This window comes from Pongo pygmaeus, chromosome 12, assembly GCF_028885625.2.
Source record: "Pongo pygmaeus isolate AG05252 chromosome 12, NHGRI_mPonPyg2-v2.0_pri, whole genome shotgun sequence".
Lineage (NCBI taxonomy): Eukaryota > Metazoa > Chordata > Mammalia > Primates > Hominidae > Pongo > Pongo pygmaeus.
Window position 1 is genome coordinate 78012418 of NC_072385.2, and position 27146 is coordinate 78039563.

Below are 27146 nucleotides of genomic sequence, written 5' to 3' on the forward strand. Positions count from 1 at the left end.
TGAGACAGGGTCTCACTGTGTCATCCAGGCTGGAGTGGAGTGCTGTGATCATAGCTCACTGCAGCCTTGACCTCCAGGGCTCTGGTGATCCTACCACCTCAGCCTCCCAGGTAACTGGGACTACAGGTGTATGCCACCATGCCTAGCTAATTTTTTGTATTTTTAGTAGAGATGGGGTTTTGCCATGTTGCCCAGGCTGGTCTCAAACTCCTGGGCTCAAGCAATCTGTCCACCTCGGCCTTCCAAAGTGCTGGGATTACAGTGTCTGTCAGCCACCGTGCCTGGCCCCTGCGTTACAATTTTTCAATGACTTGACACTGCTGGTATTACAAAATTTAAAATCCAGAGCTGGGATTGTGCAACTGCACTCCAGCCTGGGCAGCAGAGCAAGATCCTGTCTCTCTCTAAAATAAAAAAAAAATTAAATCCTCACATTCCCTATAAGACTGCACTGTCAGTACCCTACCTGTCTCCAATTTCATATGCTAACCCTCTCCACTCATATATATACTCCAGTTTTTCAGTATATGCTTTATTTCCTGCTGCAGAACCTGAACTGTTCTTACCTATTCTTTGTGTAATTAACCTTCCATTCAGCTTAAAGAGGCTTAGCCAGCCCTGCTCATAGGACACTACACTTTGCCTTTCTAACAGTTTCGTCTTTGGGCCTTCTCCACTAGCCCCATGAAGGCAGTGACCCTGTCAATCTAGTTGACTCCTGTATCCTTAGTGCTTAGCACAATGCCTGGCACAAACAGTAGGTAACCGAGTTTGAATGAATGAACATACTACCAACTAGTTTCTTTCTATACCCTCTTTCCAAAAGGAAAACATCCAGGAATTTGTATTAAACTAATCAGTATGAGTAGCTGCCTTCCCTACTGTCCTTTACCTAAAGTGTTTAAAATAAGATATTTGGATTTACAAAAGTGTTCGAAACTAAAAGGCTCAGTGTAAGGACTAAATAATTTATTTTTAAGACAATTTGAACTTCCATTTTGTTAAATTGTTCTTAATTATTACTTATTAATAACTTCTTCTTTGAGTTTCTCTGCAAGCAATCTCCTCTTTAGTAATGTTTGCTTCTCCTCTGCTGTCATTTCTGGTTTCTCTGTCATTTCCTGAAAAAAAAAGAAAAAATTGGCTACAGTATGAAATAGGGTCATTTGTCTAAAATTCCCAACATACTGCCTCAAATGAACAAAAATCAGGGGCACTTTCTTGTGGGGCGGAGGGAGAGACAGACATAGACTAGGTTTCCTAAATCTCTTCTTCATAAAGTCTCTTCTTGGAGAAGCCCTCTTGGAAGTGGTGGCTGGGGTACTGATGCTGCTCTATGATAAAACATTTCAGAATGCTCAGGTGAAACAGACCACTGACCCCCTGACATACTCAGAGAAGAGCAAGTAAAGAAACAGCATAAGAAAAAAATGTATAATGACACCGCTATATTCTGCCTCAAAAAATCCTTATCACAACAATTTCACTTCCTAGAAAAGACTTAGCAGCTACTGCACTAGGAGGTGATTAATAATGAATGGGTCTGCAAGCAAAATTTATTAGAGGCTTTCTTGCACATATTCTGATTTTGAGAGTTCCACCACCAGATTTGTAAATCTTGACATATTAAGGCTAGCCATACCTCCACCTCCCCAGTGGGTTTTCCTTTCTGCTCCATATTTTGTATCTGTTTAGTCGTCATATCCTTTCTCATGGACATCAACTTATCTCTCTTCTGCTTGAGATAGTGTTCTCGTTGGCGAAGTTCTTCTGTTCCAAGTACTGATAAATTCTGGGTCAAGTAAGAAAAGGAGCTATCTAAATTCAAGTCCATTTAGTAAGTAGCACAGATGCCCACTGAGTGATTCAATTCAAAGTTTGATTTCCCAGTACCTTGTCATTTTGCTTATAGTTCTTAAAAGTGATGTCTTTTACTTACTGCTATTGGTCCTTCAATGCTCGCGTGCTCTAAGCCAGGAATCTTCAGGCCTTTTTGTGGGAGGGAGGAAGTTTCAGATTTTTCCACTTTTCTTCCCAAAGGTTCTATTGACTGATTAGCAAAATGCACTTTAACTTCTGGCAATAAGTAGACAATAAGACCAATTAGAATATTATGAGAAATATTAAGTATTAGGCTAGGTTTGCCAAAATGAGCTAATGTTAATAATACTTGTTTTTCCTCATAGTCATTCAGTCAACATATATTCAGTGCCTATACTGTGCCAGCCACTGGGTAAGAACAGTAAACATCATGTCTCTATCCTTAAGGAGCTTGGAACTACAGTTTCTCACCTACTTCTCAACAAGTACCACGCTTCTGCTGTTTGTACAGTACTATAGCTACAAAAAGGTAAAATCCTTGTCTAAAGATTAGAACTACACTATAATATAATACAAGATTGCCACGTAATCCAAATAAACAGTATACTAATCCCTTACTACAATGTAATTGGTTTCCAAACTTGCTTGCATGTAAAAAGTCACCCTATATTTTCAGAACAATTAATGTAAAAGTATAATTTTTTGTATTGCAAGAGTGCATGCCAGTAATGTCAATAATTTTTGTATATAATTATGTATTGAAGATAACTATAAACCTGCCAGTGCATTATGAAAATGTAAAGATTTCTAAAGCAAGCAGAACTTGGAAGCACATATAAACATGAGCACTAAATACTTTCCAGCCATTTGGTGACTGTGCCAACCAAGAGAGAGAGTTAACATTCTAATTGCTCCTCTGAGCCATTTTTTATTATAAGGTGATTGTTTTTAAAAAGATAAAACATTTTCAGTGTAAATACATGGGCTATGAAAGAAAGCACACTGAGACAAGCAAAGACATTAAAATGATGCTAAGATCTAAAAGCATGATGGGAAAACATGGCACACATGTCTCTAAATGATTAAAATTTTTGCCACACCTGGTTGATCCTGCCAGTTAAAAAATAATAATAATACCTTGCCAGCATACATACTAAAACAGAAAACAGAATTTTGTCTGTGCAAGAAACTTGACAACAGACCACTCCTCTAGCAGTGACCAGACTGACTACAGTGCCAGAGAGGGTGAAGGAGGAAAAGCTCTCCAGACCCTTGGACAATAAGGGAAATCTCCATGGAAGAGAGAAGCTGGAACCAGCACTCCAAACCAACCTAGACAGGGAGCTACATAACTAACAGAAATAAAGATAGAGGTAAAACACCGCTGTTGTTACTGAGTGACGTTAGCAGAGGTAGGCTTAGCCCTCAGTGGACTCACAGAACTGGAGAAGGAACAGTTCAAATAATTCCTGAGGAGCGGGGAACCCATACATATAAGCATTTATATTCCACTCATGTTCTTTCTCTGAATAGTTCTTGCCTTGGGTTTGTTAATTAAGTACATATGTATATTCTCAGGCCTAGAAAGGAAAGTACTTGAAGCCAAATACTTAGCTTCTCTAATTTCTAGGAAGGGAAGATCAGAAAGCCAGAAAACCTAAAGACAGATCATCTCATCTCTGGCAAATCTGCATCAATCTGAGAAAAGATACTATCCATTGCTGGCAGGAATGAGGGAAAGACAGGCAAAAGGACAAAACAGAAGCTCAAACAACTTCATGATTCTTCCAAACTCAGGTCTTCATACTGGGCTTCCATCACTTTGTATGAAGTGATTCTCTGAAATATCAGATATGTGCATTTGAAAAAAATAATTTTAAAAATTGAAATCATTACTTTTGAAATCTACCATTTATGCTGTACCATTAATGTGTACAACTGAATTATATGTGGTTTGAGATCAAGTTTTCTATAGCTTCACTTAGATAAGAAAGCAGACAAAGCAAATTTATTCAATTTATGTTAGACACAAGATTTAAATAGTATATGTACTTAGGTGTATATAAAACAAAGTTAATTTGGGTCAGCAAACTAGAGCACAGACAAACCTAAAGCAGGAGCTTTCATATATATCATTAAAATGAGGCTATTTCTACTTACAATCTGTAGCATATATATAAAAAAGAAATGGTTTGACTTGGTACTAAGAAAGAAGCAAGGTAACTTCACAAATCTGCTTCTGGTTCAATATACTCCTGTTCTTTTCTCAAATAAGAATCTAACTCCTTAAAATTAATGGGTGCTCTCAGTAAACTAGGAATAGAGAGGAACTTCCTCAACTTCATAAAGAGTGTCTACGAAAAACTCTAAAACTTAACACAATACTTAATGGTGAGAAATTAGAAGGTTTCTCACTAAGATCAGAAACAAGGCAAAAATGTCCCCTCTCACCTTTCTGATTCAACATCATACTAGAAGTCCTACCTAATCCACTAGGACAAGAAAAGGAAATAAAAGGTACACTGATTGGGAAGGAATAAATAAAAATGTCTTTATTTGCAGAACACATGATCATCTATGTAGAAAATGCAAAAGAATTGACAGAAAAACTGAAATGAATAATTATATAGCAAGGTTACAGGATACAAATTAATAACAGTTTATCACTTTCCTTTATACCAGTAATGAATAAATGGAATTTAAAATTTAAAATACCATTTACATTAGCACAGCGCCCCTAAAAATGAAATACTTAGATATAAAATAAAATATACACAAGATCTATATGAGGAAAACTACAAAATTCTAATGAAAGGAATCAAAGAACTCAATAAATGGAGAAATATTCCATGGTTTTTATTTTATTTTATTTTGAGATGAAGTTTCGCTCTTGTTGCCCCAGCTGGAGTGCAATGGCACGATCTTGGCTCACTGCAACCTCTTCCTCCCGGGTTCAAGCGATTCTCCTGCCTCAGCTCCTGAGTCGCTAGCATTACAGGAACTTGCCACGATGCCCAGCTAATTTTTTGTATTTTTTGTAGAGATGGAGTTTCACCATGTTGGCCAGGCTGGTCGCAAACTCCTGACCTCAAGTGATCCACCAACTCGGCCTCCCAAATTGCTGGGATTACAGATGTGAGCCACTACTCCTGGCCTTTTTTAAATTTTTTTATTTTTTTATTTTTTTTTCTTTGAGACAGGGTCTCACTCTGTCACCTAGGCTGGAGTGCAATGATGCAATCTCAACTCACTGCAACATCCACCTCCTGGGCTCAAGCAATTCTCCTGCCTCAGCCTCCCTAGAAGCTGGGACTACAGGCGTGCACCACCATGCCTGGCTAATTTTTGTATTTTTTTTGTAGAGACAGGGTTTCGCCAAATTGCCCAGGCTGGTTTTGAACTCCTGAGTCAAACAGTTTTCCCGCCTTGGCCTCCCAAAATGCTAGGATTACAGGCATGAGCCACCATGCCCGCCTATTCCATGTTTATGGACAGGAAAACTCAATGTCAAGATGTCAGTTCTTCCCAACATGATCTACAGATTCAATACAATATCAATCAAAATTTCAGCAAGTTATTTTGTGGATACTGACAAACAGATTCTAACATTTATATGGAGAGGCAAAACACCCAGAATAGCCAACACAATATTGAAGAACAAAATTGGAGGACTGACACTACCCAACTTGAAGACTTCAAACTACAGTAATCAAGACAGTGTGGTATTTGCAAAAGAATGGAGAAATAGATCAACAGAACATAATAGAGAGCCCAGAAATAAACTCACATAAATATGATCAATTTATCTTTGACAAAGGAGCAAAGGCAATACAATGAGGAAAGGAAAATGGACATCTGAAAGAAAAATATGAATCTAGACACAAATTTTACACCCTTCACAAAAAATAATTCAAAATAGATCACAGACCTAAATGTAAAATGTAAAACTATAAAAATCCTAGAAGATAACATAGGAGGAAATTTAGGTGACCTTGGGTATGGTGATGACTTTTTTGATACAACACCAAAGGCACACCCTATGAAAGACATAATTAGTAAGCTGAACTTCATTAAAATTTCTGCTACGTAAAAGACAGTATCAAGAGGATGAGAAGACAAGCCACAGACTGGAAGAAAATATTTTCAGAAGACACATCTGATAAAGGACTATTATTCAAAATATACAAAGATCACTTAAAATTCAACAATAAGAAAATGAACCCAATTAACAAAAAGAAAACAAACAACCCAACAAATATAATGGGTCAAAGACCTTAACAGACTCATCACCAAAGAAGATACATAGATGACAAGCATATGAAAAGATGCTCCACATCATGTCATCAGGGAAATGCAAATAAAACAACAATGAGATCACTACACACCTACTAGAATAGTCCAAATCCAGAACACTGACAACACCAAATGCTGGCAAGGATGCAACAAGTACGCTCATTCACTGCTGTAGAAATGCAAAATGGTATAGCCGCTTTAGAAGACAGTTTGGCACTTTCTTACAAAACTAAACATACTCTTACTGTAAGATATAACAATCATGCTCATTGGTATTTACCCAAAGGAGCTGAAAGCTATGTCCAAACAAAAACCTGCACATGGATGTTTATAGCAGCTTTATTCATAATTGTCAAAACTTGGAAGCAACCAAGATTTTCTTCAGCAGATAAATGAATAAACAAACCGTGGCATATCCAGACAATGGAATATTATTCAACACTAAAAAGAAATGAGCTACGAAGCCATGACAAGACATGGAGAAATCTTAAATGGATTATTACTAAGTGAAAGAAGCCAATCTGAAAAGGCTACGTACTACTGTATGATTTCAACTATATGACATTCTAGAAAAGGCGAAACTGTGGAAACAGTAAAAGATCAGTGGTTGCCATGGGTTAGGAGGTGGGAAGGATGAACAGGCAGAGCACAAAGAATTTTTAGGGCAGTGAAACTGTATACTACATGATACTATAATGGTGAATGCATGTCATCATACGTTTGTCAAAATCCACAGAATATACAATACCAAGAGTGAACCCTAATGTAAACTATGCTCTTTGGTTGGTAATGTTGTGTCAAGGAAGGTTCACCAACGTAACAAATGTACTACTTTTGAGGGGGTCGATAATGGGAGAGGCTAGGCATTTACTAGGGCAGGGACTATATGGGGGAAATCTCTGTACCTTCTGCTCAATTTTACTGTGAACCTAAAACAGCTTAAATTAGGCATATTAAAGAAAGTTGTTCTCCAACTTACATTAAAAAATTAATGGGTAAACATCACACTAATCTCAATTATAGAAGTTCTTCTAAACTAAGGTTTAGAATATTTAGTGTCAGAAGACCAAGGTAAGTCATAATTTCACCATTGAAGAGTTCGGTGATCTTGGACAAGTCGCTCAGCTTCCTTGAATTTCTTTAAAAAAAAAAAAAAAACGGATGGGTACAGTGGCTCATGCCTATAATCCCAGTGCTTTGGGAGGCTGAGGCAGGAGGATCACTTGAGGCCAGGAGTTTGAGACCCAGCCTGGGCAACACAGCAACACCCGACTCAACAAAAATAATTTTTTTAAAAAAGATAAGAGTAGCCAGGCACAGTGGCTCATGCCTGTAATCCCAGCACTTTGGGAGGCCAAGGCAAGCAGATCACCTAAGGTTGGGAGTTCGAGACCAGCCTGACCAACATGTAGAAACCCCATCTCTACTAAAAATATATAATTAGCTGGGCGTGGTGGTGCCTGCCTGTAATCCCAGCTACTCAGGAGGCTAAGGCAGGAGAATCACTTAAACCCGGGAAGTGGAGGTTGTGGTGAGCCGAGATCACACCATTGCACTCTAGCCTGGGCAACAACAGCAAAACTCTGACTCAAAACAAAAACAAAGATAAAAGAAAAACAAGGATTATAATATCTACCTCACAGAGTATATTTTTTTAATTGAGAAAAGGACATTTATTTAAAACCACAGGAATCCATAATAAAATGAACTGAATTCATGACCCTAATTTCTGTTTCAGAATTACTTGTTTCTTTATATAGAAAATCAGTTCATATTGAGAATAGATTTGCCACATGTTGAAAAGGTCATCCACTAGCATTTCCTACAAGGATTCCTATGAATTTTGATTTCAAAGATATGATTTCTGACCAAATATCTGGACAAAATGGCTACCTCTTATTTTCTAGCTGTACTTAATTCATTGGAAAAGAAATTTAATATTATCTTTCCAAGTTCAGCTTCTCACTCACAAATACCATACAACTGTAAGCATGGAAGAGAATACCAAATGTTATGTGAACCTCTCTTGTAAGCTGCAGCCGTGCACAAAGGCTAGTTACTCCCTCAAGGAGTTTTGCTCTCTACTGTGGGTTCCAGGCTTTACATAGAAACTTGAGGACTATACGCTCTCTTTCAGGTCAGTATCTCGTCTGCAACCTCTTTAACCAAATTCACAAAGAACGTTAAATACCAAAGACATTCAATACTCCCTCCCAGGGCTTTTGAAGTTAAATAAGTGTGAGAAAGTGGCACATTCTATATGGTGTTTGTGTATTCATATTATTAGAGACAGTTCAGTACACCTCAATCTTACCTGAGGGTGGGTGTGCAAAATGTTCACCATCCCCTTGGGAATTATTCATTATTGCAGCTTCACTGGAATGCACTGTGGGCTCTTCTGTTTTAGCCTCTGATAACTTCAGGATTCCATAATACAGTTTTTAAAAAAACACACAATTTAGATTCATTTTAACTAATTCACCACCTAAAGGATCCAAAGGTATTATAGTTTTCTTTTTTTTTTCTTTTGAGCCAGAGTCTCACTCTGTCACCCAGACTGGAGTGCAGTAGTGCGATCTTGGCTCACTGCAACCTCCGGCTCCTGAATTTAAACAGTTCTCATGCCTGAGCCACCTGAGTAGCTGGGATTACAGGTGTGCACTACCACGCTCAGCTAATTGTTGTATTTTTAGTAGAGATGGGGTTTTGCCATGTTGCTGATCTCAAATTCCTGGCCTCAAGTGATCCACCCACCTCGGCCTCTCAAAGTGCTGGGATTACAGGAGTGAGCCACCATGTCTGGCCTCTTTAAAAGAAAGTATAAAGTATACACTCTTATAAAAAGGTATATACTTTTGGCCGGGCACAGTGGCTCATGTCTGTAATCCCAACATTTTGGGAGGCCAAGGCCAGCAGATCACCTGAGGTCAGGAGTTCGAGACTGGCCTGGCCAACATGGTGAAATCCTGTCTCTACTAAAAGTACAAAAATTAGCCAGGAGTGGTGGCAGGCACCTATAATCCCAGCTACTGGGGAGGCTGAGGCACGAGAATCGCTTGAGCCTGGGAGGCAGAGGTTGCAGTGAGCCAAGATCACGCCACTGCACTCTAGCCTGGGCAATACAACAAGACTCAGTCTCAAAAAAAAAAAAAAAAAAAAAAAAAAAAGCATATACTTTCTATATTAAGAAGTATAAAAAGTTGGCCAGGCACAGTGGCTCACGCCTATAGTCCCAGCACTTTGGGAGGCTGAGGCAGGTGGATCACATGAGGTCAGGAATTCAAGAGCAGCTTGGCCAACATCCTGAAACCCTGTCTACTGAAAATACAAAAAATTAGCTGGGCGTGGTGGTACACGCCTGTAATCCCACCTACTTGGGAGGCTGAGGCAGGAGAATCACTTGAACCTGGGAGGCAGAGTTTGCGGTGAGCTGAGATTGCGCCACTGCACTCCAGCCCAGGTGACAGAGTGAGACTGTCTGCAAAAAAATAAATAAATAAAAGTGTATAAAAGGTTGTTCTGGCCGGGTGTGGTGGCTCATGCCTGTAATCCCAGCACTTTGGGAGGCCGAGGCGGGCAGATCACGAGGTCAGGAGTTTAAGACCAGCCTGACCAACGTGGTGAAACCCCATCTCTACTAAAAATACAAAAATTAACCAGGCGTGATGGCGCACACTTGTAATCCCGGCTACTCTGGAGGCTGAGGCAGGAGAATCGCTTGAACCCGGGAGGCAGAGGTTGCAGTGAGCCAAGATCACACCACTGCACTCCAGCCTGGGTGACAGAATAAGACTCCATCTCAAAAAAAAAAAAAAAAAAATGTTGTTCTGTGAGTTACCAGGACAAAAATAAAGAAGGGGAAAAAAGTATAAAAAGTTAAAAACAGATGCTTAAACTTGCCAAAAAAAATGACTACTCTTGCTTATATGCATGTCCTGTAAGATTAATTAGTACTGTGTGGTCTTTGTACTATATACAGTTAAGTATATATAGTACTATATAATATGGTGGCCAGCAGTAATGCACGACATACATAGAATTATTGATATATTAATATTATTGGTCAATATTTACATTGTACTTAAAATTATGTAGTTCCACATAAGTATAAATTTTAATAGTAAGATCTAGGTGTACACTTAATAAGAGATAACAGCAATAAAATACTTCTGTTATATGTTCTGTAGGCACCTGTTTTTTCCTCTTCCTTTCTTCTTCCTGGTCATATTCCTCTTTTGATTTTCTGAAATATACAAAAATAAGGTAAAAAGATAAATTTCCTTTTTTGGTCAAAGAACAAATATTCAACTAAGCAACATGCTAACCTAAGCTTACAATAAAAGGCACATTAGACACAAAGATGGAAGATAATCAAGCCTTGCTCTAAAGTGGCTTACAGTCAACTGGGAAAGACATACATAGGCATACAGCATAATACAGTTAGTAACATAAAATACAGATCTATCCATTTCTTCTAGAACTCTGAATGAACCCTAGCTGAATAAAGATCAACAGATTTGAAATCCTGAACCCAAATTTGAATGGCAAATCCCATTAATAAGGACTTCAATCACCCTCTTTAGAGTGATCAATTACACCCCTCTTGATAAAATGTCATTGTTCCAATGGCATCTGAGCTATCATCAAGCACTTGTGATACCACTGTGCCAAAGCCCATCAACTTTTGTAAACTGCTCACTGAGACAGTCTGCTTTTGGAAAGTAACCAAGGTCAACTGTTATACACGTTCATAACTAAGTTCTATTACTTACACAGTAGTATATCCCCTCAAAAGCTCTTGGAAAATAAAATCTAAAAATACAGTGCTGACCAGTTTTCAGGCCACCAATCAACCAACACAACCAGTCCAAATCAAAACTTTACCAGTCCTCTGAACCAAACACCCTTACCTCTCAAACCTGTAAACTCAAAGCATTCTGTGTTGTCTCAGGCTCCCATTTGCCCCTGCCATCCAAAGAGGGATGTGGCAAGAAAGGGTTGAGTTCACCTGCATATCTGCTACCCTCTCCATAATCACTCAAACCCCCTGAAATTAAGCACTGCATCCTGGAGCTACTGCCGTAGTTTCCCACCAGGCCCATCCTCTGATCCTCTCTTCTGCTTTGGAGGTGGGACAAAGTCCCTAAGTCGGGGGAACTGTAGGATGCTAGAAGATGGTCATGTGTGGTAGTATAGTTGGAGAAGAAGTGACCCCAAAGGCCAAGGCCACAGTCTGCAAGTGACACTGTGATTATAGGCATCCTTTTGCCCTAAACCTAATATATTCTCACAGGAGATTTAAAAATTAGGAGCTACTACTGCCCCTTCCTTCCAAAATTCCCGTAAAGGTCAGGGCACAACAGGCCCAAAAGAAACAGAAATGTCCATTAACATTTCTTAGTTCTGTGTGGACCCCATTAGTGGTCTGCACATTCCTTGCCAGGCATTTGGCTGAGAATCATGTAACTGGGGAAACAAGGAGACCGGCAAGATACTCAACTGGGATAGACACCTCTCTGTCATCCCTCCCTTGAAGGTTACTATCAACAAGTCAGCTATTCAATCTGTGGAATCTGGATGCCCAGCCTCCTACTATGTGACACCTAGAATATGCCACCTCCATAGTGAGATCCAGAAGCCATGGAGTAAGCTGTTTAGCTCAAGTCATTATACCTCTCTCCAGAGATCAGGCTAGGTCTACTGCAACTTTTTCCCATTGGTGACTACTTTCCTATTCCTATGATGGGGGTGTAAAAAGACCTTCTCATTTGGACTGATCTGGTATGTTACCTGAAAATAACTTTTTCTGTCACTAAGAAATATATTCACAGTCATAAAATGATAAATCATTTTGATGGTCTTCAGTAGAGAATTTAGCAATTTTATTAGTTCATATTTGTTGGGCAAAAAGCATATGTACAGATCATATAATATTAATAATGATTCATTTAAAAAACAATTAAAGAGTGGTACCTAAGAACTTCCCTCAGGATTTTCATCTCTTCCTGTTCAAGGTCACTGACCACATCAGAGCCATCGGTTAAGCAGTCAGGTAATACACCTGTTGAAAACCAAAGACCACATGAAATAGTATCAACTCAATTAAAAACATATATTTCTCACTGTTCTAGTTCCTTAAGTACAAGTTACCTTCAGATCTATCACTGTAACATCCTAAGCTATTATCTTTTTAACTATCATCTTTTATTTTATATATATATATAAATATTTTTGAGACAGAGTCTCTTTCTGTCACCCAGGCTGGAGTGCAGTGGCACGATCTGGGCTCACTGCAACCTCTGCCTCCTGGCTTCAAGTGATTCTCCTGCCTCAGCCTCCAGAGTAGCTGGGATTAGAGCTGCCCACCACCACACCCAGTTAATTTTTAGTAGAGATGGGGTTTCACCATGTCGGCAGGCTGGTCTCGAACTCCTGACCTCAAGTCATCTGCCCCCCTCAGCCTACCAAAGTGCCGGGATTACAGACGTGAGCCACCACTCCCGGCCATTTTTAACTATCTTCTTTTAAGCCTTTTCCTATTTTACAGAATAAGCCCCACCAAAAACCCCACACTTTTAACTACAAATATCTCTTAATAATTATTTTATTGGCAATTAAAAATAACAATGTGTGGCAACAAAAATTTGTTAATATGTTTTTCTCTTCCATAATCATATAGTGTCTAAGAATATAGTATGGAAATCATTGAGTTAGGCTTAATAATGAAACTGCTCTCAAAGGTGTCCCTTAAATGAGAAGAGTCACAAAACAAAATATAATTTTGCTAATTGAAATAGCATTAAAAGTCTTCATTTATATTATCACAGATGCTATTGAAAAGGGCGCTGCTTACTATGTGTAATAAAACCATGGTGTTAAGCACTTTGGGGGGATACAAAGATGAATAAAACGATCTCTGCCCTTGAAGCTTCTATTCAGATGTTGGTCTAATAATTATAAACCAGGGAAGTAGCAACTTCAGCCCAAGAAAATAAAAAGTAACTTAAAATATTGGTTTAATTTACTTTATTACTTTTATCTTCCTGTGAAGCAGGTGGACTGGTAATAATTGTTCTGTTTGCATCTATAATTATTACATTCCACAACATTAGCAGAATGCTTCTTCATTTTTACCTTCCATTTCTTTATCCACATATGACTGTAGGATTTTGGATCTACTCTTAAATAGCTTTATTACTCTAATCCTCCTGATGTTTATATACTTTTTTTTAAATTAAATGTTTTATTTTGAGGTAAGTGCAATTGTAAGAAATAATGCAGAAAGCTGCTATATACTCTTTACCCAGTTTCCCCAAGTGGTAACATCTTACAAAACTATAGTAGTACAATATCACAACCAGAAAACTGACATCTAACTAATCCATTAATCTTAAGTGCATTTTTGCTCAGTCCAAAGATATAAAATTATTATTCTCCTAATAATCTTTCTGAGGAAAACTGTAAGTATAAGAATAACACAACAGTATGAAGTACTTAAAAACCATCAAAATAATACTCTCATTTGCAATTTCTCTAAATTCTTTAATAAGACACCAAAAAGATAAAAAAGAATCCAGAGAGCCTTTGAATTTTTCTCATCATTAAGAACTATTTTCAAGTAGTCTGCAGTTTTGAGTATAATCAACATTAATCTAAGGTATTCACCCCTGGATCTTAGTCAGGCAACATTCTTTCTTTTCTTTTTCTTTTTTTTTTTTTTTTAATTTTGAGACAGGGTCTTGCTCTGTTGCCCAGGCTGGCATGCAGTGGCGCTATCATAGCTCACTGCAGCCTCAAACTTCTGGGCTTAAGCGATCCTCCTGCCTCAGCCTCTGAAAGCACTGGGACCATAGGCATGAGCCACTGTGCCCAGCCAGCAAAACTCCTAAGTACATGTATTAGAAATTCTGTAGCAGAAACTAAGTATTAGCTTATGTTTAAATGTAAGTAAAATGCCCCATGCTGTGGCCTGACAATAGTCATTATTCTACATCATTCCCCTCCTCCTCCCTTGCTAATAGAAGCCAGCTTTTGCAGAATTATCAGGCAGCTAACTACTTAGAGGCAGGGCCCTCCCCAATCCCAGGAGAGTAACTCCTAATTGGTTCAAGCCAATCATAATGATCTCATTCCCCTTGCCAGATGGTTTAAGAAAGGCAAGTGACCCCAATCCTAATCAATAGGATTTGAGGGAAAAACTGGAGGGTTTCCATGAAATTGTTGTCTTGCTAACAAAAGAGATGTACAGGAGGAAATATTCCATTTCTTCATAAGACATTGTTGAGTCTGCATTCAATGCAGCCAGAGTACAATCATGAGAGAAGATCCTGAGAATGGCAGAGTATAAAGATGCAAAGTGTCGGGGTCCTTGATTAGATCACTGAGCCACTAAATTAACCAACCCCGAACCTGTCTTCCTTCTCTCCCTTCCTCTGGACTTCTTGTTCTGGGAGATCTTTTCTTCACTGGAGTGTTCTGTTACTGACAGCCTAAGGCATCCACATGATACAAGATATGTATTTATTCCGTTTTTATTAAAATCTAAATGAGTTTCCAATTAAATTCCAAACTGAAAACTAAAGACTGCCATTGTCAAGTTCACTATTTCTTTTCCTGATCCCCTAAAAAATTTGTTTACTAACATACTTATTAAAATTCTCTAACCCATAAGTCAGAATAAAGCATAGTTTCAGGAAAATACAGAGGAAAGGATTTTATAAAGCAAACCACAGTAGAAAGAGACTATTTTCCAGACTTATTCACATCAAAGTAATAGCACTGTGTCATGCATTCTTCAGGGTTAGGGTGGTGTTTTCCCCCTACCCACAGACAACAGCGCTATTAGCTGCTGGGGAAAGCATCCTGCGATTGTAGTAGATGATTATGATGGTGGCTGGCTCTAAGAGTCTCTACTCACATCAGTCAAATGAGGAGGAAACTCCCCAGTAAGGGCCATGCAAAATTCTGATGTTTGCCATGCAACAACGGAAGCCCTATTGTTGCATGTTCCAGGCCCTTAAGAGCCAACAATACAACTGAACTATAGATCTCATATCTTCAAGAAACAATCAAAGGAAAGGTCCTGCTGCCAAGCCATTAAAGAGGTTATGGGCCATGGTAAAAAAATATCATGGCAATCTGTTGAGCTAACGAAGACACAGAAATTAAGGTGAGGTTACCACAGCAAGAAATTTGAAACACAGATGATAATCTGGGTTAGAAAGGAGATGGTACAATAACAAGTAGCATGGTTAGAAACTCGGCTGTTTTAAGTCAGGATGTTAAACGTAGTTCAGGTACACAAGAAGGGAACAAGAGCAGGAAGAGCTAGAGAGAAAGTGAACTTAAGCACAGAGTCAGGGGAAAGATAAAGCCAATGAGGGTTAATAGGGCTTTGAGTTCCATTTTCTCTTCCACATGATGCTGGTACAAGCTTATCTGTCTCTGCCCAGTGCCCTAGAACAGTGGGTGTTAGTGTGGTCCCAGGACTAGCAGCATCAGCATCACCTGGGAACTTGTTTGTGTTAGTCCATTTTCATGCTGCCGACAAAGACATACCCGAGACTGGGCAATTTACACAGGAAAGAGGTTTAATCGGACTTATGTTTCCACATGGCTGGGGAAGCCTCACAATCATGGCGGAAGACAAACAGGAGCAATCACGTCTTACATGGATGGCAGCAGGCAAAGAGAGAGCTTGTGCAGGAAGACTCCCGTTTCCCAAAACCATCAGATCTCATGAGACTTATTCACTATCACAAGAACAGCATGTGGAAGACCTGCCCCCAAAATTCAATTACCTCCCACTGGGTCCCTCCCACAACACATGGGAATTCAAGATGAGATTTGGGTGGGGACACAGCCAAACCATATCATTGTTAAAAATGCAAATTATCGGTACCCCAGACCTATTAAATCAGAAACTGGGAGGCAGCCATATGTGCTTCAGCAAGCCCTCCAACCATTTCCAATACTTGCTAACGCTTAAGAACCACTCTTCCGGCCACTTTGGGAGGCCCAGGCGGGCGGATCATGAGGTCAGGAGATCAAGACCATCCTGGCTAACATGGTGAAACCCCATCTCTACTAAAAATACAAAAAATTAGCCAGGAATGGTGGCGGGTGCCTGTAGTCCCAGCTACTTGGGAGGCTGAGGCAGGAGAATGGTGTAAACCCGCGAGGCAGAGCATGCAGTGAGCCGAGATCATGCCACTGCACTGCAGCCTGAGCAACAGAGCGAGACTCTGTCTCAAAAAAAAAAAAAGAACCACTGCTTCCTACAAAGGTCTTAACAATCTTAAGCCAGAAAAAGGATGGACACCTCTCACCAGTAACTACAACTATGACCATTCAAAAATACTCAACTTCATAAACATAATGGCTGGGCAGAAAATTGAACTCTGTGAAATCCAAAGTATCATTGAATTCTGGTCTCCTTTTTTTGAGATGTCAAATACAAATCAGGAAGTTTATACTCTTTTTTGAGACAGGGTCTCACTCTGTCACCCAGGCTGGAGTGCAGTGGCGCGATCTCAGCTCACTGCAAGCTCCACCTCCCAGGTTCACACCATTCTCCTGCCTCAGCCTCCCAAGTAGCTGGGATTATAGGTGCCCGCCACCATGCCCAGCTAATTTTTTTGTATTTTTAGTAGAGACGGGGTTTCACTGTGTTAGCTGGGATGGTCTCGATCTCCTGACCTCGTGGTCTGCCCGCCTCAGCCTCCCAAAATGCTGGGATTACAGGTGTGAGCCACTGCACCCAGCCATATACTCTAAAATCTCAAGTCAGCTGAAGTCTTTCAAACTTGAAATAAATGTATACGAGACAGCTACATTTAAGACCATATTAGAATTAGAATAGTCAAAACTGTAAAAAAAAAAAAAAAAAACGCATTTAGTACTTAGATTTCTAACTTCAACATTTTACCATTTCTCTCTTGAATTATTCGAATGGCTTGCAGCTGCATTTCAATGTTTTTCTGGACCATCATTGCTTTAAAGATAGTAAAATCTTCTGCTGCCAACACAGGTTGCAAAATGGCCTGTGGAAAGAAATCTCAAGTGAAATGAAGATGCAAGTTTTAAAACTATTACCCACACATTCGAACCATTTCTACTGCAAAACAGTAGATTAATTCAAGAATGCTACATTGTTATTTATGATTAGATGTCCCAAAAGGACAATTTTAAAATTTATTTTAATAGCCTTTAAAACAGGGTTCTCAGCCGGGCACGGTGGCTCACACCTGTAAACCCAACACTTTGGGCGGCTGAGGCAGGCAGAACACTTGAGGTCAGGAGTTTAAGATTAGCCTGGCCAACATGGTGAAACCCCGTCTCTACTAAAAAAAATTTAAAAATTAGCCAGGTGCGGTGGTGCATACCTGTAGTCCCAGCTACTCAGGAGGCTGAGACTGGAGAATCATTTGAACCAGGAGACAGAGGTTGCAGTGAGCCAAGATCGTACCTCTGCACTCCAGCCTGGGTGACAGAGCAAGACTCCGTCTCAAAAAAAAAAAAAAAAAGTTTTCAAAAGGATCAGTATTGTGATATGCAAATTATATCTCAATAAAGTTGTTTAAAAAAAAAGAAAGCTGGAGTAGCTTAATTTAATTTCAGATAAAGTAGACCTCAGAACAAGAAAGATGATCAGGAATAAAGAGGGGCATTTGTTTATAATTCTATAAAATATAATACTTTATGATTATTCTATGATTTCATATTTTATATATAATATAATTATATAATTCCTTAAAATTCTATAAAACAAAAATTGTGGCCAGGCGCAGTGGCTCATGTCTGTAATCCCAGCACTTTGGGAAGCTGAGATGGGCAGATTACCTGAGGTCAGCAGTTTGAGACCAGCCTGGCCAACATGGCAGAAGGTATGTACCACAATGCCCTGCTAATTTTTTTGTATTTTGTAGAGATGGAGTTTCACCATGTTGCCCAGGCTTGTCTCGAACTCCTGAGCTCAAGCAATCTGCCCACCTTGGCTTCCCAAAGTGCTGGAATTATAGGCATGAGCCACCATGCCTGGCCCACATGTGTTTTTTAAAGTGTGTTGTTTAATCTCCAAGTGTTTTGTTTTTTTCCAACTATCTTTTGTTATTTATTTCCAGTTTAATTATGTTGTGCTCTGAGAGCAGACCGTGTATGATCTCTCTTCTTTTAAATTTGTTAAGGTATGTTTTATGGCCCATAATGTAGTCTGTCTTGATGAACATTCTGTGTGATCTTGAGAAGAATGTGTATTTTTGATTATTGGATGAAGTGGTGTATGTCAAATAAATTCAGTTGAATGAAGGTGCTGTTGTTTGTTTATTTATTTATTTATTTATTTTGAGATGCAGTCTTGCTCTGTCGCCCAGGCTGGAGTGCAGTGGCGCAATCTCGGCTCACCTCAACCTCTACCTCCCAGGTTCAAGTGATTCTCCTGCCTCAGCCTCCTGAGTAGCTGGGATTACAGGTGCCCGCTACCACACCCGGCTAATTTTTGTATTTTTAGTAGAGATGGGTTTCACCATGTTGGCCGGGCTGGTCTCGAACTCCAGACCTCAAGTGATCCACCCACCTCAGCCTCCCAAAGTTCTGGGATTACAGGCATGAGCCACCGTGCCTGGCCTGAAGGTGCTGTTTAGTTCAACTATGTCTTTACTGATTTTCTAACTACTGGATCTGTCCAATACTGATAGAGGGTGTTGAAGTCTCCAACTATATTCATGTATTCATCCATTTCTCTTTGCAATTCCGTTTCTGCCTCACACATTTTGTTGCTTTGTTATTAGGTACATACACATTAAAGATTGTTATGTCTTCTTGGAAATTGCCAGATTTTTTCACATTAATGTGGGCATGCCAATAACATTTAAATTATTTTATTATTATTATTATTTTAGAGACAGGGTCTCACTCTGCAGCCCAGGCTGGAGTACAGTGGTACAGTCATAGCTCACTGCAGCCTCAAATTCTTGGGCTCAAGCAATCCTCCCACTTCAGCTTCCCAAGTAGCTAGGACTACAGCAGCGTGTCACCATGCCCAGCTAATTCTTGTATTTTTATTTTTTGTAGAGATGGGGTCTTGCATTGTGGCCTAGGCTAGTATTGAGCCCCTGGCCTAAAGTAATCCTCCTGCCTCAGCCTCCCAAAGCACTGGGATTACAGGTATGAGCTATCACACCCAGCCAAAATATAGTGGCTCGTACCTGTAACCCCAGAGCTTTGGGAGGCTGAGGCAGGAGGATTGCTTGATGCCAGGACCTCAAGACCAGCCTGGACAACACAGCATGACCCCCTCTCTACAAAACAACTGAAAAATTAGCCAGGCATAATGGTGCACACTATAGTCCTAGCTACTCAGGAGGCTGAGGCAGGAGATTCACTTGAACCCAGGAGTTAGAGGTTGCATAGAACTATGACTGCACAACTGCAGTCCAGCCAGGGTGGCAGAGAAAGACCCTGTCTCAAAAACAAAAACAAACAAACAAAAAAGATTTTCTATTCCTAGAATTAAAGGTGATCATCAAATGAAAAGTTGTGCAAAAGAGGAAGTGCTGGATTAAAAAGTAGTCAAGGCAACCTCTTCTAGGCCATCATAACAAGATAATTTAAATTAATAAACATTTATTGAGAACTATGTACTAGCAACTAAGTTTTCATCTCTGTTCTACCAGCAGGGAATGCAAAGATATTAAACACAGCTCAAAGGACTTACAATTTAGTAGGGAAAGAGACTTGTAGGAAACTATAATTCAAGGCAGAGTAACAAAAATATCAATTTAAAATTGGCCTAGTTAAGTAGAATGAATTCTGGTCAGACTTTAGAATAAGCAGCAAAGCTGCTATAACAAGTAGCATTTCAACCAGGCCCTGATAATGAGGATTTCTCCACATTATGAAAGGAAAGATGGAGTGGTCTGGGGAGGGGACCATACATTCCAGGTTAAGGGACAGCATGAGCAAAGGTAGGTGTACAGATGCTTATAAGAGCAAGTGGCAGCAGGGCGTGGTGGCTCACGCCTGTAATCCCAGCACTTTGGGAGGCCAAGGCGGGTGGATCGCCTGAGGTCAGGTGTTCGAGACCAGCTTGGCCAACATAGTGAAACCCTGCCTCTACTAAAAATACAAAAACTTAGCCGGGCATGGTGGTGGGAGCCTGTAATCCCAGCTACTTGGGAGGCTGAGGCAGGAGAATCACTTGAACCTAGGAGGTGGAGGTTGCAGTGAGCCGAGATTGCGCCATTGCACTCCAGCCTGAGCAACAAGAGTGAAACTCCGTCTCAAAAGAAAAAAAAAAAGAGCAAGTTACCTGGAATGGCAGTAGAACATAATATATTGGAGAACTATAGCAAGGGATCATGGCTAAAAATATAATCTGGAGTCTCATTTTAAACAATTCTTACCATATCTTGCTAAGAAATTACAGTTTATTTAGTAGAAGATGAGATGCCAAAGCCAGTGTTTTGTTTTTTGGGGTTGGGTCTTAATCTGTTGCCCAGGCTGGAGTACAGTGGCATGATCTTGTCTTACTGCAGCTTCAAACTCCTAGGCTCAAGTGATGCTCCTACTTCAGCCTCCTGAGTAGGGGTGCTCTGGGGAGAACACCACTACAACCTACAACAAGCTAACTTTTATATTTTTTTAAAGATGGGGTCTCACTATGTTGTCCAGGCTGGTTTCGAACCCCTGGCTTCAAGCAATCCTCCTGTCTTGGTCTCCCAAAGTGCTGGGATTATAGGCATGAGCCACGTCCTGGCCTTCAGTTTTTGAGCAAAACGCTACTTGGGTAGTAGCAACATATCCCAATCCTCACCCTCTGAGCAAGGGCACACAGTTGGCTTGCCTGGGCTGGGGATACTGGCTCTACTACTTATTTAGCTGTGGACTTTGGACTATTTGCTTAATATCTCTGTGCTTTGGTTTCCTCATTTCTTTTTTGTTTTTTTTTTTAGACAGTTTTGTTCTTGTTGCCCAGGCTGGAGTGCAATGGCACAATCTTGGCTCATCACAACCTCTGCCTCCTGGGTTCAAGTGATTCTCCTGCTTCAGCCTCCCAAGTAGCTGGGATTACAGGCATGCGCCACCATGCCCAGCTAATTTTGTATTTTTAGTAGAGATGGGGTTTCTCCATGTTGGTCAGGCTGGTCTCGAACTCCCGACCTCAGGTGATCTGCCCGCCTCGGCCTCCCAAAGTACTGGGATTACAGGCGTAAGCCACCACTCCCGGCCTGGTTTCCTCATTTCTAAATGGAAGTTATATAGTAGCAGTTTCTTAAGAGGTGTCAGGAAGATTAAATGAGATAAAACATGTCAAGTGCCTAAAATATCAATTAGCACAAGCCGTCAATAAACATTAGTTTATAGGCTGGGTGTGGTGGCTCATGACTATAATCCTAGCACTTTGGGAGGCCAAGATGGGCAAATCCCTTGAGTCCAGCATTCAAGACCAGCCTGGACAACAGAGCAAGACCCTGTCTCTACAAAAAAAAAAAAAAAAAATTAGCCAGGTGTGCTGGTGTGGCACCTGTAGTCCCAGCTACTAGGAAGGTTGAGGTGGGAGGATTACCTGAGCCCAGGGATGTTGAGCCTATAATGAGCTGCATTCGCACCACTAAACTCCAGCCTGAGCAACAGAGTGAGACCCCATATCAAAAAAACAACAAAAACAAACATTAGTTTATAAACATACGTATTACTACTTCAGCCTAGCACTACACAACCAGTAAGATAATACAAGCAGTTCCAAGAGAAGGAAGCCGCAGGAACTACTGACTGTGGATCTGCTAAAATTATAAAAGGAGCAACTGCAGAATTATTGGAGATCTATGTAAATAAAACAGTAGTTTGTATAAACCCTGTGATCTTATTCTAGTTCTGAGTTTAGAAAGGTCACTTTGAGTTGTATCAGTTCATTAATGCCTCAAATTATCATTTTTCAGGGTTGCTCTCAAAAAGAACTCATATATGATGAATTATCTTTCTACCTCTCACAATGTCTAAAATATTACACTTTGTCAATCAAACATTCAAATTTAAGTGAAACCCTGGGCATTTGTTAAAACTGTATGTTAGCAGAATAACACAAAGCAAAAACCTGTGATGTATGGGTCTTTGCAAGAGGAGAAGTGCATGCTTCTTGAAATTGATCTTCATTAATTCCAATTTCTTTGAGGTAACCTTCTAACAGCTTTTCAACCTAAAAAAACAAAGTTTAACTTTTATAATTACATAGAAAATTTCTACATGACAGTTTGCTTATTAAGTATTGAGTTTAGAAAAGTATCATCAAATTTTTTGCAAATATTAATCTACATAATATTACATGACAGTGACATTGTCTTTCACCATACACAAATTAAAAGTTAATATTTTTGCTGAAAATCACATGAAATTGTATTTCTTCTAATAGAAATAGTTGAAGTCAGGATTATGAAGTTCAGTGTGGCACAACTCTTCTGCTACCCAGAGGCATTTTTTTTCTTCTTTTCTTTTCTTTCTTTTTTGAGATGGAGTCTCACTCTGTCACCTAGGCCGGAGTGCAGTGGTACCATCTCGGCTCACTGCAACCTCTGCCTCCCAGGCTCAAGCAATTCTCCTGCCTCAGCCTCCTGAGTAGCTGGGACTACAGGCGCCTGCCACAATGCCCGACTAATTTTTTTTTTTTTTTTTTTTTAAGTAGAGACGGCGTTTCACCATGTTGGTCAGGCTGGTCTCGAATTCCTGACCTCAGGTGATCCGCCTGCCTTGGCCTCCCAAAGTGCTGGGATTACAGGCATGAGCCACCATGCCTGGCCTTTTCTTTTTTTTTTTTTTTTTTTGAGACAGGGTCTTACTCTGTTGTCCAGACTGGAGTACAGTGGCATAGTAATGGCTCACTGCAGCCTTGACCCTCTGGGCTCAAGAGATCATCCTCCCACTTCAGCCTCCCAAGCAGCTGGGACTACAGGCACATGCCATCATGACTGACTAATTTTTGTAATTTTTATAAAGATGGAGTTTCACCATGTTGCCCAGGCTGGTCTCGAACTCCTTGGCTGAAGCAATCCACCTGCCTTGGCCTCCAAAGTGCTGGGATTACAGGTGTGAGCCACTGCGCCCCACTGCCAGAGGCATTTTTTAAAATCACAAGACAGGCTGGGCAGTGGCTCATGCCTGTAATCCCAACACTTTGGGAGGCCCAGGTAGGTGGATCGCTTGAGTTCTGGAGTTCGACACCAGCCTGGGAAACAAAGAAACCCCATCTCTACAAAATAAAAAAAAATTAGCAGGGCATGGTGGTGCACACCTGTAGTCCCAGCTACTCAGGTGGCTGAGATGGGAGGATCGCTTGAGCCTGGGGAGGTTGAGGCTGCAATGAGCTGTGATAGTGCCACTGCACTCCAGCCTGGGTGACAGAGCAAGACCCTGTCTCAAAAATAAAAAATAAAAAAATCACATGACAACCATGACGAAGTGAATAATTAATATGTCCCTGGATGCATCAACAAAATAAGAATAAGATATAAAGAATACATGCAAGAACCCATAAAGAGTTGTAAAACCATTCCTTAGAGTAGAGGAGATAAGTCATCCAAATGAGATACTCAGAGCACCTGTGGAGACAGATATAACTGGCACTATTGTTAAGGTAGACTGGATTTTTGTAAAATTAAGGATTTTTAATGTAAAAATATTTTTCTTCATTTAGAAAAGCTATAAGTAGTATTAGCCTAATTAACTTTAAAAATCAGTGAAATAAAATACTCACTAGTTCTTTGTATTCCTGATGAATCTCTGTATAGGTCAATTTGCTTTCTTCTTCATCATCAAAAACTAAATTTAAAAGAAAATATTACATAGTGTAAAAACCAAATCATTTTATTAATGCAAATTTAAAAATCCACTCCTTCCAAATAGAACTGTCAAGCTAGCTCTTCAGCTTTGAATTCTTAGGGTTTATCTTTAAAAAATATATAAATGAATATATCTAAAAATATATACTAGTGGCCGAGCACTGTGGCTCATGCCTGTAATCCCAGCACCTTCAGAGGCCAAGGTGGGTGGATCACCTAAGATCAGGAGTTCGAGACCAGCCTGGCCGATGTGGTGAAATCCCGTCTCTACTAAAAATACAAAAATTAGCCAGGCGTGGTTGCGCGCGCCTGTAGACCCAGCTACTCCGGAGGCTGAGGCAAGAGAATTGCTTGAACCCAGGAGGCGGAGGTTGCAGTGAGCCGAGATTGCGCCACTGCACTCCAGCCTGGGCGACAGAGTGAGACTCCATCTCAAAAAAAAAAAAAAGACAAAAATATATATACACCCACACACATACACATATATACTATTCATATATACTATTAATTGTAAACAAGCTTTTTTGCCTACTTGAGAAAATATTTAAAATGAATACTACCTCATATTTAAGACAAAAACACATTTCAATCAATAGGCAATAATTTCTTCATAACTTTTAATGGAATATTATTGTTAATGGTTAAATCCTTTTACAGTAGGTTCCATATTATTTTATTGTACTGGAATTTTGCTGATGTAAATGTTACTGAAAGTGACCAGGCCATTTTTGTTACCACAGATAAATAATGAAGTTAAATAAAATCAAAACAAGTGTTTACTGAATGATCATATGTATAAAACAATGCAGTGAGCCAAGATCACGCCACCGCACTCCAGCCTGGGCAACAGAGCGACACTCTGTCTCCCAGAAAAAAAAAAAAGGAGTACAAATACAAGTTATTTTGTTTTTGAACATTGTTAAAAAATTACCTGTAAAAACAACACTTTAATAACTACGATTTGAATTTTGATTATAGCAATGAAAATGTAATGAAAAGATTCAGTGGTCAAACTGAATTTCATCTTTACCAGATTCATGATATCTTGGAATTTAAAGAAGTCTTAAAAGGTCATCCAGGATAACCGACCATTTGATAGCTGAATAGTTGAATCCCTCTAACCCTATTAAGTCGCTATCAGATCCATTCAAACACTGCTGGAGCCGGGAAGCTCATTACCTTCTGAGGCTGGCTAACTCATCTTGGATACATTCTGTCATGAAACACTTCCTTCACTGAAATTTGTTTCCCTGTAGCTTGTACCAACTGACCCTAGCTCTATTCCACTGAACCTTACAACAAAAAGCAGATGTTCAAATAATTGATGAATATTACTACCCTCAAAGTCTTGCCCGATTAAACAACCACAATAACTCTTGGGCACTCATTTATATGACGTGGTTTCTGGTTCCTTTTCTGCGAATGGGCTGCAAATAGTCTCCACGAACTGAATGCAGAACTCCAAGCATGAAGAACTGCTCAGAACCCGGAGGTGCCTGTCCTTCACAGGGAATATTATGCCATATCTATACGCCTCATTTGTTCCAAGAATGGTTCCCGGCCCCACCTCGCCTATTTTTGGTATAGCCAAGAGTAGAGAGCTCACCAAGGGGAATACAGGCCACCAAAATCATCGGCTCTGGGCTTCCTGGAGTTATCACATGCCCTCCTTTGCAGTTAACTGTTGGTTTGGTGTGAAATCATTTCTCATTTCCTAAGCTGACTACACCGGACGAAATGCTAGGGATCATAAGGAACTCAGGTAAACCGATGCTTCTCCTCTCAAGTCTGGCTAAGCTGTTGAAGAAGCCCAGCCAAACAGTCCACCTGCCGAGGGCAGAAACGTTCGGGACAGGTTGAGAGACCGAATTTACGATTCAAGTCTAATGTTCTTCGGACGTGCGCTTGGGCCCCACAGAAGGGGAGTCTCGGTCCCCATTTTCAGGTCTGCGAAGGAACACATCGGCAGGGTGAAAGGAATTCCTCCCACATAACCAGCTCTAAACCTGACGACGCGGGTGGAGAAGGTGATGAGGGGAACGAGACCTTGCGACAGGGGTGGAGACAGGGGGTGGGGGAGACGAGAGATGACTTGTGGTTACCAACCCCCTACCCGCCGCTGGTGTGAGAGAGAAGAAAAGGATTGTCGGTTCGGGCTCTGGTTTTTACCTTCACATTTCTGTTCCACAAAGTCCAAGATGGGGATGGACCAGTCTGGGCCTCGCAGGAACCCCGCGATGCTCTCCACCACCCACTCCACCTCGTCCTCTTCTTCCGCAGCCATCCCGCCCCAAAGGGGCAACGGGGAAGATTCCTAGGCCAGACCGCCGGACCCCGGTTAGGCCTTTGGGCCACAAGGAGCCGAGAAGGAATAAGGGAAGAGCTGGCCCGCAGTCGCTCAGCCCCTAGGATAGAAGCTACCAACCAGTTAACGCAAAATAGTCGCTATGGCAACACACGTAGCCGCCCTAGACCGCGGCCCGGAAGTGAAGACAACTTTCCAGGAGCCTGCGCACTTAGCGGGGAGGACAAACGTTTGAAAAACGTTTCTGATTGGTTAAAAAAGAACAGTGGACGAGGGCTGAGAAAAGAAGTGTAGCCATTGGCTGGAAGTCATAGACAGATTATCTGCGCTCTCTCTTCTGATAAATGCGTAGGAGCCAAGGTTTGGAAAACGTGCAGTAGCCGGGCGCGGTGGCTCACGCCTGTAATCCCAGCACTTTGGGAGGCCGAGGCTTGCGGATCGCCTGAGGTCAGGAGGTCGAGACCAGCTTGGCCAACATGATGAAACCTCGTCTCTACCAAAAATACAAAAATTAGCCTGGCGTGGTGGCGCCACCTGTAATCCCAGCTACTCGGGAGGCTGAGGCAGGAGAATCGCTTGAACTCGGGAAGCCGAGGTTGCAGTGAGCCACTGCACTGCAGCCTGGGAGACTGCGTCTCAAAAGAAAAAAAAGAAGAAAGAAAGAAAAGAAAAAAGAAAAGGCTCAGTGAGGGTCTGAGGTAACCGGGTCTCCACCTGACATGGCTTCAGCGGCTGCACTTCATCATTGTATCCCCAGCACCTCAGTCCCAACCATTTTCAGACCATTGGCCCAGAGGCGTTTGTAATTAAAGGGTTGTCTGAAAATACAAAGCCGAGCTGTCCGCTGATTGTCTTACAGTCAGTTTGCATCTGTATCTTCAGGCGGGTCTTTAACC

General features: G+C 40.7%; 1 protein-coding gene across 1 annotated transcript; it reads right to left on the minus strand.

Moving 5' to 3' along the window:
- Nucleotides 1–954: 954 nt before the first annotated feature.
- Nucleotides 955–26454, minus strand: CFAP36 (cilia and flagella associated protein 36). Its single transcript, XM_054473899.2, has 10 exons — nucleotides 26115–26454; nucleotides 23861–23925; nucleotides 22208–22309; nucleotides 17042–17156; nucleotides 12088–12175; nucleotides 10306–10357; nucleotides 8429–8531; nucleotides 1940–2076; nucleotides 1643–1792; nucleotides 955–1121 (listed from the first exon to the last, which is right to left on the minus strand). The coding sequence occupies exons 1-10, from the start codon at nucleotides 26227–26229 to the stop codon at nucleotides 1020–1022; spliced, it is 1029 nt and encodes a 342-aa protein (XP_054329874.1). The 5' UTR covers nucleotides 26230–26454; the 3' UTR covers nucleotides 955–1019.
- Nucleotides 26455–27146: the final 692 nt, after the last annotated feature.

Coding starts and splice junctions, on each gene's coding strand:
- CFAP36 (XM_054473899.2), bottom strand. CDS start 26,229: ATGGCTGCGGAAGAAGAGGACGAGGTGGAGTGGGTGGTGGAGAGCATC. Junction 17,157..22,207: donor CAAAGACCCATACATCACAG/GTTTTTGCTTTG, acceptor TTCTTTCCACAG/GCCATTTTGCAACCTGTGTT. Junction 10,358..12,087: donor ATCCTGAGGGAAGTTCTTAG/GTACCACTCTTT, acceptor TGTATATTTCAG/AAAATCAAAAGAGGAATATG.